The 16,607-nt window shown below is 42.2% G+C and overlaps 1 protein-coding gene across 1 annotated transcript in view; it reads left to right on the top strand.

Annotated features, from left to right (window-relative positions):
* MYO16 (myosin XVI) overlaps window positions 1-16,607 on the top strand; it is a 463,175-nt gene that overhangs the window by 393,561 nt on the left and 53,007 nt on the right. Inside the window, exon 32 of the mRNA XM_058548472.1 lies at window positions 1,964-3,079. Coding sequence (XP_058404455.1) covers window positions 1,964-3,079 — 1,116 coding nt within the window. The remainder of the gene's footprint in view (window positions 1-1,963; window positions 3,080-16,607) is intronic.

Below are 16,607 nucleotides of genomic sequence, written 5' to 3' on the forward strand. Positions count from 1 at the left end.
GTTTTGGAAAATACAATCTGCCACAAATCCTTTAAATTATTAAAATCTTCAGAACATCTCTATAATACTAATGTTAAAAATTTGTTTGGTTCATTAACTTTTTAGGAGAAGCTTATGAGCGGCTGTCTTTCAGCACATGGAAAGCCTTTGGAATAATGCTTATTAATTACAGACTTGTGCATTTTTGGTATTTTCTATTCTTAAAAGTTGGCTGCTTTTGGGAACCCTGTATAATACTGGCTTACAAAGATGCCCATTGTGTTAGAAAATTAACTTTGTTTTTTTCCATTCTCATTTGGATGTCTCCCGTTTGTTTCACGTTTACAATCGTCCAGAATCTGAGCTGAGCACTTTGCATACAACATCTATTTCATTCCCCAAGATAATCACTGACGTCACCATTTTATGCACGACTGTACTGAAGCTGAGTGAGATCTGACCAATATTTCTTTTAAAATTACAATTTGCACCCCTGCCACTCCCTCAAACACACACACACAATTCTGTGACCCCTCCTTGTGGTCTGTTGTTCCTCATCCTCATCACATGTATCACTTTGAAACATGCCCTAGAATTTACTCATTTGTTTTATTTACTTTTTTTTATTGTCTGACACTCCCCACTAGGGCAGAGGAAGGTATACAGAGAAATACATTTTCTCAGTATTCACAAATGTGTCTCAGTGAAGACTGGTTGACTGCACTACTAAATGAATGGTTGAATGAATGAATGAATGAATGGTCATGCTAAAATCTGAATCCAAGTCTATCTGGCTCCACAGCCTCAATTTTAACCATTAGACTTCATTGTCTCCCCAAAACTGGGGACAGAGACTGCTGTCATATATGCAGCCATAGTGAGACAAAAACCTGGCTACCTTAGTTAACCCAGGAACTCAACAAATTTAGATGTGTTTATATCAAGAATTCCTACAGATTAGTAAAATGCCAAATTAGTAAAATAGGTCAAGATTTTTGAGAAGTTTAGATATTTCAGTAAAACTATGCAATTTTCTAAAACTAACATCTCAGTTTCCAGAGAAATTATTTTTTAATAAAAACACTATTACAATTTATAGTAAAAATATATTAGAAAAAGACGTCTTTTGGAATTTCTTTCTTTTAAACCTAACCTTTAATAATTGTTTTAGTCATATTTAAGTAGTTTTTTCTCCCTCTTTCAAAACTAGTTCTTACTAATATTATATTTGTTTTTCTAAATATCTCCCTTTTTTCAATTTAAGAGCTTTCCACTTAAGAAGTTCTTAGTGAAATGTTACACTCTTGATTTCCCTGTTAAATACATGTTTCTGTTAAGGATCCAAATATACTGATTAATTGTAAAACTCACCCTTAGCATCATTTTAACAAAGTTCTTTAAAAAAAAAAAAATCTCTCTATGCATGGAGGTGCTTTTGTTGATATTTTGTTTTGTTCATTTTATATTATCTTAATAATCAAGCTTATGCATTTCCTACAGGAAGCATACATATGCCACGAATTAGCTAACCTGCTTGCTCTCCCTAGCTTTCTGTTTTCTCCTTTGTAAAAGCCTGGGATCAGTTCAGCCAATACACACTTCACACCTGTGTCAGGCCCCAAGAGTGCAAGTCTAAGAGTTTCCTGCAGCTGATCTGAAGCGCCCCCTCCCGCTGCATGGCCAGGCCCTTCCCCTCTGCAGGTGTCTGAAAACCCTGGGCCACCTCGCTGTCCCCTTTACGTCTTCCTTAAGTGCTGGAAGTTGTCCTCCAGCTCCTAGATCAAAGCTCGTTTTCTTGTTGGCAGACCTGTGAAGTGTAGGGTGGGCCGGGATCCTGGAGGGCGGGGGGATGCAGGCCTGGTCCTCGCCGAGGGGACGCGCAGGAGCCGCGCGGGGAAGGGCTGCCCGAGCCCGCCGGTCCTCGTGGCTGTGCGGCCCTGGGGTCTCGCTAACACCTCCCATCACTTCTTTGTGCCCTCCTCAGTTCTCACCCGGCCCAGACCGCACAGTGATGACTACAGCACCGTGAAAAAGGTTCCTCCTCGAAAGCCAAAACGAAGCCCCACCACCAAGCTCAGCGGCTCTTCGGAGGAGATCTCGGGCGGCCGGCCGGGGGCGGCGGGGGTCGCGGGCGCGCGGCGCAGAGCCGGCCCGCAGCGCGCCCCGGGGACCGTGCCGGGGGTCCCCGCGCGCCCCGCGCCCCCCGCGCCCGAGGCCGAGGCCGAGCCCGTCTACATTGAGATGCTGGGCCGCGCCGGCAGCCCCGAGCAGGCCGAGGCCGTGTACGAGGAGATGAAGTACTTCGTGCCCCCCGAGGACGGCGGCGCGGGGGCGGGCGCCTCGGCGTCCGCGTCGCCCCCTCTGCTGGGTGACGGTCGGAACCCCATCTCCCTGGAGGACGGCGACGGGAGCGGCCAGGCGCCCGGGCCCTGCAAGGACGCGTGCGACATTCCCGCGCCCTTCCCCAACCTGCTCCCTCACCGGCCCCCGCTCCTGGTGTTCCCGCCCACTCCGGTCACCTGCTCCCCCGCTTCCGACGAGTCGCCCCTGACGCCCCTGGAGGTGAAAAAGCTGCCAGTCCTGGAAACCAACCTCAAGTACCCTGTGCAGTCCGAGGGCTCGAGCCCTCTGTCTCCGCAGTATTCCAAAAACCAAAAAGGGGACGGAGACAGGCCCGCGTCCCCCGGCCTCCCGGTATTTAACGGGGGCCACAAGGGCTCTCCGCCGCCCACGCCCCCGCCCGCGCCCCCGGCTGCCGCCCCCCGGCCGCCCGCACACTTCACCTTCCCGCCAGAGCCCGGCGCGCCCACCGCGGGGAAAGGGGCGGCCAACCCAGATCGGCACAAGGGGCAGCAAAAGCCCAACTCTGCTCCAGCCGGGGGGCCGTGCAGCTCTTTCTCCAAGGTTCCTTACTCCCCCGGGAAGGCAGCTAGAGCCGACCATAGGAAGGCCAACTCCTCCTCCTCCTCTCCAGTCCCCTACAGCCCCCCAAACTCCAGACCAATCGGCAGCCCTCTGGACGAGCTAACCAGTCTCTTTAACTCCGGAAGGAGCGTGCTCCGGAAGTCGGCGGTGGGGAGAAGAATAAGGGAACCGGAAGGTAAGCAGAATCGACACTTATCCCCCTTCTGCACATTGAGATAGACAGATAGATACGTAGATAGATGGAGAGATACATAGATGGTTGGATGGATGGATGGATGGCTGGATAGGTAAGTGGATAGGTAGATGGATGGATAGATGGATGGATAGTTGGATGGATAGATGGATGGATAGTTGGATAGATATGTGGAAGGAAGGAAGGAAGGAAGGAAGGAAGGAAGGAAGGAAGGAAGGAAGGAAGGAAGGAAGGAAGGAAGGAAGGAAGGATAGAGCAATCGATCACTGGATGGACATAGACGTATACACATATAACTATGTATAATTAAAATAATGTTTGAGGTGATTGTAGTGGTCATTCAGAGGCGATAACTTAAAATAAAATCTTATGCAACCAATGTGGCCAAGTGGATAAGAATATTTCCATTTTGCAGATAAAGGCTTATGATATAAAAATGCATAGCACTAAAACTGGGTTTAATAAATTCTTATGACAATAAGTCATAAGATAGAACAAGATTTAATTTTAGCTACTGATTTCTTTTTCCTAATAATACTTCCTTAGAACATGAAATGGTATTTTTGTAGCATTGTGTTGTGATTCCTATTTGATTTACAGTTCACCATTAACCCCTGAGTGTTCTTCTGTCTTGCTGTCCATCTCACTTCCACTCCTGGTATCTAGGAAGATTACCTATTCAGTTACCACCTTACACTTATTACCACTCACCTTTATATTGTTTTGAATAAATGGTTTTTCTTCTGTCCCTACACCGCCCAAGGAACCTTTTAACTCGGTTCTGTTCTATTTGTGTCTCCTCATTGAGCAACTCAGCCTAAGGCACGGTTTGCAGTTAGTCCACTCAAGTGAGCTCAGCCCGAGGCTGCTGCAGCCAGAGACTGTTGCCTGTATAAAAATGTATGTATTTCTGTGTCCCTATAGAAGCAGAAAGCAGCTAGCAAAAAAATCCTCATTAAGAATTTTTACTAATCTCTTGTAAGTAGCTAACCACATGCTGTTTCGTTCAGATGAGGTCGCCTTTGTGCCAAAGGTGCTATTTTGGCAGATTCTCTTAATAATCACAAAGAATACAGTCATCTTCCATAAAGGATTTTAAGGCTTTTCTACTAAACCAAGATATTTCCCAATGTTCTGTATTTGGGGGAAGAATTACACTAATATAAAGCATCCTCTCTTTAAGGACATTGTAACTGGTCCCTTCAGTCATGATGTCATTAACCTGAGGTAGATGGCAACTATTAACATCTTCACTGTACAGAGACAGGAAACTTCAAGAGGTTAAATACCTTCCTTAGGGGCAGGTGGTAGGACTGGCAATAAAATTTTGACGTGTGATATAACATTTTATGTACTCATTAACCTGCTCTTTCTCCTAAAGAAAATACATAAATACGTTAGCTGTCATCTTTTGATTAGGAGAATTACTTTAGGTACAAAAACTCTAGAAAATCTAGAAAGCCATCTGAATAAGTGAAAAGTAGGTCAAGACGAAGAACACTTAGCAAGTGAATGAATAACCTACTCCCTATTTATTCTTCAGACAAATAAGCTAATTATTTGTTTAGCTAACAATGTCTTCTTAATTTAATAAATGAAATTGTGCTTGTAAGTAGGAGAATGTTTGAATTTCACAAGTCATATGTTTCATTCAAAGAAACAAAGCAGAATCTAAGAGAAAAGCATTAAATGAACAAATTAATATTTGCTGTTAGAACTCGAAGTTTATTAAAACCTCATAAACTTCATTTTACTGTAGATGGGAATTGGGTGAGTTCTTCCTAGCTGTATTCAAGAAAGTGAAGGAAATGAATTTCTGGACAGGCCTCATCATTTGGAAATCCCTAAGTCTAGGATTCAGAGCATCCTGAGAATTACAGTGAGGCCTCCAGGCATGGTGCAGGAATTTGCTAATTATATTTCCCTATGGTGGCCTTAACCAGGACCATTTGAAAACACATATCAAAACCTCAAGTATTACCTTGTTAATTCAACTCTAAAATTATAAAACTTCTATTTTCCTACTGTGGGCTTTTACAAAACACTTTTTAATTTGAAAAGATTGGTTTGAGCCACTTATGACTTTCTCATAAATACATGAATTGGCAACTTATGCCCCAACACAGTAGCTATAATAACAGAAAACTTAGCAATATGAGACCAGGTCATCCCCACACACCAGATGCCAGGAGTTCTGACTCTGCAGTTGAGAACTGTGTGACTCTTGATGGTCTCTGACGTGGGAAATAAGTTTACAAGAGTGAACGACATGTTCTCATGGGATCACACAGGTTCCTCTTTTAGGATGTAATGCGGGCTAAAGATAAGATGAGAAAGGAAAAGAAGTCTTAACGCTGGAGCTAAGCACTGGAGCTGCTTATATGATTACTAAGGTTTACACAGTTTGATCCTGAAGCCAATAATCCATTTCCTTCTGAATGAATTAAATGACTGTTATTAATGATTTATTATAATCTTGAGACTTCTTCCTTTTAACTTTAAAAATTTTCTGCTTTACCTTCTTTGTATTTAAAGATATTCCTATTTTCGCTTGAAATAGCTTTCTTAGCAAATAATCCAGAGGGTGGCTAATTCACCCTCAAGGCTCCTAAATTAATTACAGATCATTTCTTGTACGGTTGTGATGTGGGGAAATCGTACTGCAAATTTTGCAGAAGGGCGCAAAATATTCCCCTCGCTTGTTTGGAAAGTGACCTTGAGGAGATTAAACTGCTCATTGTTACCCTGCTGTAGGTATTTCCAGTTAAAATATAAAGTACGGTGAGGTGTGCATAAGAAATGAGGTCCTTTGGCGTGTAATTACCCCATCACTATTCCATAGACTTAGATGTAGCATTTTATAAATATTACATTCCTCAAAACAGTTCATTTTCTGTAGACTCTTGGATATTCAATTTGTGGCATAAAAGCTACACAAATTCTCCAAGTCTGGGATGCACGTGTAGACCAAATGTGCTCATGCAGATGATGGATGTGGCTGCAGCCTGAGAGGAGTAACATTAGCAGCAAGTAACTTACTAAGTGCTTGCTATGCCCCAGGCATTGTTTTAATCATCTGTTTAATTCTCACAAGACTAAAAGGTATCTGCTACTATTATCCCCATTTTACAGATGGGAAAGCCAAGACACAGAGAGGTTAATCGACTTACTCAAAGTCACCCTGCTCATGAGAGACAGAGAATGGCTTGAATGCAGTAATTCTGTCACCAGAGGGACACCTACACAATGGTGCCTAGGACAGGAAGGAAAAAAACCAAAGAGGAGAAAGTTTTAAAAATTCATATTTGCTCACCTGAGCTGCAACAAGTAAGAGTCATACAGTTTGGTTGGAGAAAACTGTTCCATAATCTCAAAAATGCCAAACGTACTTTACAGATCATAGGAATATATATATAATTTTGGAATACCAAATGGAGGCCACTTGATCCTTAAAATTAAGAATGACTAAATGTTTAATTGTCTATGCCTTTCTAGATACAGTTATCCCATTCATTCACAAAATATTTTTTATCTGATGTTATAATATGACTAATATTATTGTGCTGATTATTTCTAGTTGCTTAGTTTCAAAATTTTGAGACATAACTCCAATGAAAGGGGAGATTCATTGGCTTGTTTAGGCCACTAGGGTGCTCCATTGCTCCAAATGACATCACAGAGTCTGGTTGAGTTTATCTAGAACATGAAATAAAATGAGCATGTTATTCTTCATTCATTGAAAAAGATCAGAATGATAGGACATTGACAAAAATGCAGTACACCTCAGAAATCTGAAGAAGAAAGTGGAGGAGAGCAGGCTGAATTAAGGAAAAGTCTGATTTTCAGAATATTTTTACAAAAAATTGTTTCATTATTTTCTGCTACTCTGCATCCTTAGTTTATAAGATATAAATAGATACTTAAAAATGATATCAACAAAAATAATGTACAATATTTCTTTCCATATAGTAGGGATTTATTAAATACTTATTTGATGGAAAACCTACCTAAAAAAAATCAGTTTGATGTATATATATATTTGATAGATTTAGCCCTTGTGGCATTTATACTTAATAAGAACCACTTTAAGCCAAATGGAAATTACTGTTAATTATAAATATTTTATTTGATTGCATAAACATTCTAAATAAGAATATTTTGAGTTTTTAAATCAGCATGTTATATAAATTAATTTTTACAATATGATATTTTTATTACATGAGGCCATTTGTTTAAAAAAATTCTTTTTTAAGTTGGCCTTATGGAAAATTTCAAACATATACAAAAGTAGAGAGAATAGATTAATGAACTCTCTCCATGGCCAATCCTATTTTGTCTGCTCTCCCTCCCAGTGTCCTCCTCCACCATTGGATTATTTTGAAGTATATCCCCATGTCAAATCAATTTATTAGTAAATATTTATAAATATTCTGTTATAGAAGTCCTTTAGAAGAAATAAAATATTTATTCTTAAGTTGCTTTTATTAGTACAAATCAGTCCATCCATTTCAGCCTTCACCAACATGAGACTGCTGCTCATGACAGGAGCCTGCTTCTGGAAATCAGGGCATCATTTTTCATGATATAAGCAAAATAATTCTCAGGGGTTAGCATTCCACCAGAACAACACTGGCCTGCAAGATCTTGCACACGGGCTTTGAGGACAGCCCCTGACATGGGTGGCTGGTGGAACAACCGCTTCTACTACAAAAAAAGGTGTGGATGTCTAAATATTACATCCAAAGAGAACTAATTATGAAAGATAAACATTCCAAAAGACATACAATTGCATTTTAAGTCAATATGTTACAAGGTTTAAACTTCTATGCCAAATTAAGTACAGTTACTTATACATTGTTTAGTAACAAGAAGAATGCTTTAACATCACTGCAATATCATGGAATTACTGGCAGAAATCTGTGACTTACTCAAGGATAGTGTTTGTAAATCGCCCTCCTCTGCTCCTTGTGTTGGAAACAGAAGTTTCGACACTATCTTTGTTTAATCTCTGACGCATTCTAATGAGGTTGCAGGATCAGAAATTGGTCTGCTTTATGCAAATCTCAACATGACATGCCATAGGCTTCTTGTCTATATGCAGGCTCGTTAGTACTTTATCCTGTGCAGAGCTGTTAATCTTTCTCACTCCCCACACACACGCTTTCTCTCTGTGGTGATTTATTTGTAGGGGGTGGTGGCCTGAGGCTCCATGAAAATTATAAAGGGTGTGGACAGAACAAGCACATAGTTTACTGATGTGTTGCTGTCTGCATTCCTGCCTCACAGAAAAGTCTCCCTCCTGTGAAAGTAAGGCATTCCTCTGCATTCTGGAACCATTTTGAATCCACACTAAATTTCTCTCATTTTCCAAATGAGTAAGTCCTTTGGGAAGACAAGCTTAACATCCCCAGAGAAGCAAGTTTCCCATTTATCACTAAGTGGATATTGGGCAAGGGCAAGCTGTGTAAAGTTTTTTCCCTTCATGCCAATGACCCCAAGCTTTGACATAAGGAGACTATTTCTCTTTGGAGAAAAGGATTTTTTTTACCAAGTTCTTGGTCATTCTGCGGTAACAGAGAGTATCTGTGTTTAGGACTTGCAGCCATACGTTGCAGTGTTTCTAATTCCCTAAATGTCCAATGGAAATAATACTTAGTTCATCTCCACTTAGAAATAAGCTTTCAATGTTAATAAATTGATCAGTAGCCAAGCTTACCTATGTTAAGAGCATAAAGCTCTTTGTCTTCTATATTAATTGGACACTTTTAAAAAATGCCTAGTATTTGTTGTGAATGTTTGGGACATTTTGCTCACAATTGGTGCAGCACCTTCTCTCTGTAAATGCCTAAGAATTCACCCAGGGAAATTGTGCAACCAGGGGCCTGTAAACCGGACTTGCATTAACTTGTAGGGCTGACTCCCATATAGTCATCCAATAAGCATTTGCTTAATGTAAGCACAGGGCTTGCTCTTGGGAATCCAAAAAAGAAAGAACGAACTCTGAGGTTGCCCCTGCCCTCTCGCAGACAGCGTAGGTGGCAGAGAGGGCCACCCAATTCCAATGAATGAAATTCTAAGAGAGGAGAGAGGCTTTAGCCTGGAATCATACACCGTTGGTGGATCCATAACTGAGCTTTAAGTGGCACTTGAACCCCAGGGGTATGCGTGGACCTCGTTGCGGAGAGAGGCTTCGTAGACTGTCAGGTTCTCACAAAATGTCAGTGACTTGGGAAAAGCGAAGGGACTGCAACAAGATGTGCACACTGCAACAAGATGTGCACACTGCAACGAGATGTGCACACTGCAACGAGATGGTATGGGTAGTGGCCCAGAAAAGGAGTGAGTTACTGCACAGTCTAGGAGAACTTCCCGCTGGGCTGACTGGCAGGCGAGCAGGAAGAGTGGTAGAGGAGGACGCGTGGAGGGAGGTCCCAGGTGCAGAGGTAGGAGGATGGGCGTGGCAGCCAGAAGAAGCAATGTGTGGTAAGACACGCAAGTTCAGGGTACCTGGTCCTTTTAGAATAACGCCTTTAATGTTGAAGGAAAAGGAAAGAGAACAGAAGGCACTACTTGGCTTGCATGGAATGAGAGCAGGATAAGCTTTCCACCTGGAAGCTTCATGACAGGGCCCTGAATCATCTCCATTGTTTCTCTTCGTCACGCAGGATGAGGGAAGCAGGTGTTAGCATCCCCATTTGCTAATGAGCAATCTGAGACTTTGAGGGATTAAGAGATTTTCTTATAATCACAGAAACTAATCAGTCCCAGAGTCAGGAATCAAACACATCCCCTTTCTCCCAAACCCCAGATTCTCTCGTATGCCATTCTCTGTCTCCAAAAACAATTAAAATTTTAAAATGATACAAAGTCCCTGTCTCAGAGAGTAATTCCCTTCTGAAGTTAAATATAAACTCGTTACCAGGAAAAGATATGGGAAAAAGGTAGCTAAAGCTTTTTTCCTGTGCCGTAAATGTTCCTGAGGGACATCCATGCGTTCTTTTTAAGCTGAGAGGATAGTCCTTTTGTGCCTCTCCACCTGTTCCTCCTCTTGTCCTCACCTTCTCTACAAAACCCTTCTGCTCACCTGTCCCTCACAATGTGTCTTCTCTAATGACAGGGACCCACAGCACACAGGTGGGGCCAGGATAACTCCTCACATTCAAAACAGTGTGGCCTCATTTTCGATCTTCCTTTACTTTGTCCTTTCTAAGGTTTTCTTGGGAACTGAGTTCCTAATTACTGATAAACACACACTGAAGTTGTATTCACTTGCAAATTGCTCATTTTTCCTTAAGGAAGCTGTTACTTCTGTAGGATATGAGCTCCAGCCTTATTAATGTGGTGTGAGACGCCTGTTCAGTACCAGCCAGAGAGTAAAGGTGTCGCGACTTCTCACCTTGTCCCAGGGACAATGCGAAGAGCTGCACAGATGGTCAGCAGGGGTTTTCAACAGCCACCGTGATGGGGACAGGAGAAAGACACACACTCAGAAAAGCTCTCATCATGTGTCTCTATAGCAACTTCCTAAAAAAAAAACGCAGAAATTCATGATTTTATAAACTATGTGATTATAGAAACAGAGATATAGATAATGGCAAAGTTAGAAACATGGCTGAATAAAAAACTAGTGAAGGATCCATACTCAGAGCCCCTCAATAAACATTTGTTAGGAGAATTTAAACTCATTGTTTTCGTGACCACGGTGCCTCTACCGTGCCGTGCTGCTTCATTATTCTTTGAAACCCAGGAGCAAAACCAAGCAGAGAGTTGTGACAATTAAATATTTAGATCAACCTGATCAAAAAGTTACCCTTTGAATAGTATGAATTATCTTGGGAAATTACCTTAAGATATTGGCTGTAAATCTACAGCCGCTAGCATGCCAGTCAGACAAGAGATACGTGTCTTGTGTAGTTCATCATCTTTGAGATGAGCTAACTGCGGCAGAGAGGCCCGGGGGATGTTCTATAAGGCACCACCAGCAGAAGAAGAATCTAGTGTACCTGGGATTCTGAAAAAAAGGCAGTCTTTTCAGAAGTGGATTATCTTTCATAACCAGTAAATATTGTTCCTACTATCAACCCGTTAAAGCAGGCAGCCATTGTGTATCGTGTGTCTCTATACTGGATTGTGAATGAAACTCCCATTGGGGGCTCCAGAGAGAAATGCACTGCTTTATCCTGTAAGCCACTCAGCAGCTCTCCTTAAGCAAGTTAATAAAGACCTTCCTGACTATCTGCATCTCATTATTGCCACATAATACAGTATCCTAGGGTTTTCTTCCTTTTGTGAAGAAACGCTTAGAAGCGACGTGGTGCATGCAATGTTTTCCTCAAGACGGGCTGGATGGGTGCTGTGTTCTCTCCCTCTTTAAGAGTCTTGGAAGAGAAAAACCTATTTCTTAATTACCTACCAGTGTTTAGGTCCTTTATGCCGACTTGAATCATTTTTATGATTAATCCTCAGATTAGCCTAGAAAATTTCACACCACCCAAGAGCTAGTTATATTCAATATCACTTTACTCAGTGCTTCATTCCATGAGTCACCATCAGTCGCCTGGCATCCACTGTGTGGGAAGCTTCTCAGGCCTTTTTCTACTCCGGTTTTCATTTCTCTCTTTTTCTGGTTTCTTCTTGAAATCTGCAATGTTCATACTTAGGCACTGTACCTTTGCAATTACTGGCCAATTGCAATTTAATAATACATGTTAATTATAATAATAAAGTAAACAATGTTGTTCGTTGTGCTCCTCACATAGATGACTAGGTCCTAAAATGTGCAGGGCCCAAACCATGACAGGCATGAGCTAGATCTGCGATTACCGAGATTTACAAGGCAACCCTCACAGTACCATGACACCTGAGAATTTGTGCGTTACCCAAAGTCCCTGAAAAACCTACAAAAAAGCTTCTTCGCACCCAAAACTCTGGTTCATAATCAAACATACTCTTCCAGAAGAAATATTCACTTTATAAAAAAGGACAACTGACATATGCACAATGGGAACATCGGGGTATTTCCCAGGCAAATATGCATGTTTTGGATTTTGGTTTTATTATTCTCCTTTGATGTGGAAAGATGGATGATCCAGGAAGAAGTGAGTGAGAGAGAGAAGACTTGAGAAAAGCAATGGTGAAAATTATCGCTACCCAGGCATTTCCACGTTACCCAAAAGCAAACCAAAGCTCGCAGCCATTAAATTACTTCCTGAAGTCACATGCATTTGTTGAAGTTACTTATGCTTAATTCCAGTTCTCAGGTGAGATCACCAACTGGATAGGGCCCAGTTGGGTTTAACAGCAGGATGGAGGGGACATCTAGGAGTCCAAAAGACTAATTTAAAGTAGATTAGCCCTCATAACACTTCTGCTAGTTCACACATCCTTTCTTGGGTAAACAGCCAATGTCCAGCAGCAGATCCTATAGAGCAAAAGAGTATTGATTGATTTATTTATATGCATGAGAATTGTCTTGTCTCTATTTTGTCTCTTGGTATTTAACCCCCTTTACAGATAGCTAGTAATAGAGTCTCTCTTGGATTTTTAATAGATGCATTGCTTTAAGAATCCTCAGTCCTTAAGAAAAATATAATCTTTGCTGCTCCATTTCAGGGATGTTAGCTTGTGCTTGAGTCTGAGCACGCTGTTCTAGTGCCTTCTGGCCATCCCCATCTCCACCACAGAAACCCCAGCACAACCAGAGATGTGCTTGAGTCACTTATAGGTCACACAGGACAGTAAACTCTAATTGTCTAAATTGTCTAATTTCATGGGTGTTGTTGCAGATGTGTGGGTGGGGGGTTCTCCTCTGCTTACTTCCCCAGACTTGAAATCTCGTCTGATTTACAGAGGCGGGGATAGTGACTCAGGACGGAGGCACTGTGCCTGTGTACAGTGGTGAGGGATCATACAAATGTCTTTTTAATCTGATGGCCTTTAGAAAACCCAGCGAGGTGGTCCACCTGCTAATCAGAGAGCATTTCCATTGCTGTGAAGAGTGAATCCATCCTAGGAACTGTCTGTAATGGTTCTAGAAGAAATATTCCATTTTTCAGATAATACAGTCCTTCTATGACGTGGCCCCAAGACATGTGGTTCTTTTCAGGGCGTAAAAAATCAGAGGTTAACTTCAGGCAAAGTGCTTAAACTAGCAATAATATTTTGTGTTTCTATTTGCCTCAAGTTTTCAAAGAGGTTTGGAAAAATCCTTAAATTAGAAGGGCAAGCTTCACTCATTTATTCGTTTATTCAAAAGATGCATTAAGGATCTGTTTTGTGCCAAGCATTGTATTAAGTTGCATGGATTTTAAAAATAAAATGTGGGGTTTGCTCATAAGCAGCGCACATCAGAGAAACACGAGAAATCCAGCGTATGCAGGCAACGAGAAACACGTTTTACATGAAGATAATATTCGGGTTTCACAAAAAACTACCTTCCCTTAATGCTTGTGAAACCCCGCGTTTTTATTCAATTCATTCTGCTCTCTTTCATTTTTAAATGTTTATCGTGGCCCACTAAATTGATCTCCTAGCCCATAAATATGTCCTTTAAAACACTGGTCTAGAAGGTAGGATTTATGTGGAGGGATAGGTGAGATGAGACGAAAGCGACAGGGTAGAGAGAGTAGCGTGCGTGGAGGCCCTTCCCCTTGCTGGAGGCCAGTGCGTGCTCCAGCCTGCGCTGTCTGTGATTCCAGGGTGTGAGGCCATAATCAGGGTACGTTTTGGAATAACTACACCAGGGTACGTGGAAAGATTTTTCTATGTTCACTGACATGTAAACATACATACTTTAAAAAGGATGCGTGAGAAATGCTTAGTTGTGGGGTGTATGAGAAGCGGAGCCCCCCACCTGGTGGCCATTGGGCGGTTTCTTCCTGCTGTACTGGGTGAATGGAGAACCCACTTGAGACACAGGTGTGGCCTTGCCTGCAATGTCCCAGCTGCTCATCCTCTCTGAGTCACTGACATCAACTCTGAGATTTGTCACTGCCACGGCTCAAGGGAAAGTCAGTCACACGCACATGCGATTGATTTGGAGGCACAAGGCATTAGTCATGCCCACCCACCTACCTCTCCCGGTGAAGGACGCAATCACGGGAGCTGTCAAAGAAACAGTCCGTGTGGCTGGAGGAGAATTCTGACAAGGATTTAAGTCTACGTGGATGTTTTTTATTTATTCTTTCAGGCCTCAGAGCTGCCGGCTAGTAGCCAGCTCTGAGGGCGTGGGGGCTAGTGCAGGGCACCGCCACACGGGTGTTACAATATTGAAGTATCTCCCTGCCGGTTGGAAACGACTGCTGCCTGAAGTCCTCCACAGTCCCCAAGCCCACCCTCTGTCTTGGCCATCCTGGCCGCAGGGCTGCCCTGTTTCTTCTCCGTCAAGTGTTGACAGGGCAAGAGGCTTAATAAGGTGTGTGGCTCCCATCTGCTCCACTTGGTTCTGGCCTGTGCCCTTGGGTTTAAATATTTTCAGCGGGTAAATTTTATGCTTAGTTCTGAACAAGGATTTTGAAAAGACTCAACACACACCACTGCTTTTTGTTTTTTCAGTTTTGCTGATTTTACTGGTTCTCTCTGACTCTCTCTGCTGCAAGTGCATCAGTGAAATTAATGCTGACGGCTAGAGGTTCACTGTCCTGTATGACACACCGGGGATTCAGCCACACCTCTAGTTGTGCTGGGGTTTTGGTGGTGGAGATGAAGATGGCCAGAAGGCACCAGAACAGCATGCTGAGACTGGAGCAGAAGCTAGTGTCGCTGAAATGGTGCAACCATAACTTATATTTTTCTTATGGACTGAAGTAGTTATTCTTAAAGCAATTTATCTATTAAAAATCCAAGAGGGACTCTATGACTAGCTATCCATAAAAGTGGTTAAATACAAAGATACAAAATAAAGTCAATACAATCTCATGAAAATAAAAAATAAATAAATACTCTTTTGTTCTAAAGGGATCTGCTGCTGGGCATTGGTTGTTTACTTGAGAAAGGATGTGTGAACTGGTAAAAGCGTTATAGGGGCCACCCTGTCTTGTTTTTTTCACATGATAGACATCACTAGCTTACCATCCATGTGACACCGTGCAGGTGTCACAGATACTAAATGCTCCCCAAGAAAAAGCAGGAATATTATCCTCTCCGCCTTTGCTTTCCAGAGATAGTGAAGAGGAACCATTGACCTACACTGAAGCCTATGCTGCCGAGACCAACAGTGCTGCTCTGCAGGTGCTGCGTTCCAGGGCTCCTGGGTTTACATTACTGCCTGGCATGTAGGACATGCAAAAATACAAAAATAACAGCAACATAAATAACCGCATGACCTGTGAAATTCTACATGAGGAAAGGGTCTCTGGGCCCAGCCGCTTGTTGTTTAGGTGTGCATATTCAGCTAATTATAGGAAAGGCAAGCTACCCAAGTACAGGCAAAGGAAAGGAATTGACATGATTTTTTTCCCATTATGGCAGGGACAGACTAGATGGGCACAAAAGGATCCAGTTAGTTAAATTTAGAAGAAAATTGGCACAGCATAATTTTCTGTGCATTTTTAGGTTCTGAAAACCTTATTTATACTGACAGTCATTTTTTAGCTTTACTATCAATACATTCTTCCCATGCTCAGCACATATGTTGTTGAAGATATCACTCTATTTCCTGCTTCAGTTGGTGTTTTCAAGTGCAAACCCTCTCCTTAGACTTGGCAGGGGAGTGGGTGGCAAGAGCTAAGAGGAGGGGACAAGGAGGCATTTCCATTCTACCCTACTTAACCCCGAGGATATGTGTGTGTGGCACTTTCTGCCACAGAAGGATGCTTAAAACACAAGTTCAAGAGGAATTTTGATCTGATCAAGAGCGGCTATTTCATAGTGGTTATTAAAAAGTAGGAAGGAATGTGGGGGGGCCAGCTCCAGCCTTTTAAGGTGATAGGACGTTGGACAATTGTGTTTTCTCAACCCACCCATCCTTTCCAATTGCTACAGTGTTATATTTTTCTGTTTCTCAAGTCATCAGTTCTTAGAGAAGTGTAATCGTGGGACGCGGCTGTGTCACAGGAGTAATCGCGTGGGAACCAAGTGTTCTGTTCCTAGTTCTCTGTTACTAATAGACAGTGAAGCCCTCTTTTGATACATTTCTGCGACTACTAGAAATAGACAGTGAAGCCCTCTTTTGATACATTTCTGCGACTACTAGAAAGGGATGGTAAAGTCAAGTTCACATGATTTAGGGTCAATTAGACCTGTGTTGTTCAAAACATACACAAATCCAGCATGCACCTTTCGTGAGCATACACATCTCTTCTTTAATAATACAGCACTCTACTCACATCTTGTATCTCGTTACACAACCCAGCATGTGAAATCCTCTTCTTATTTGAGTTGAGGATCAGCCACTGTGTCTATGTGAATCCTTACAGTTGATATTTGTCTTTCTCAGAGGCAATATGCGGAATGTTTGGGTAATGCTATCACGTATGAGAAAAAAGCTGAATTCGCTGCCTAGAAGCTTGTG

The sequence above is a fragment of the Diceros bicornis genome, chromosome 9 (genome assembly GCF_020826845.1).
Source record: "Diceros bicornis minor isolate mBicDic1 chromosome 9, mDicBic1.mat.cur, whole genome shotgun sequence".
NCBI classification, from domain to species: domain Eukaryota; kingdom Metazoa; phylum Chordata; class Mammalia; order Perissodactyla; family Rhinocerotidae; genus Diceros; species Diceros bicornis.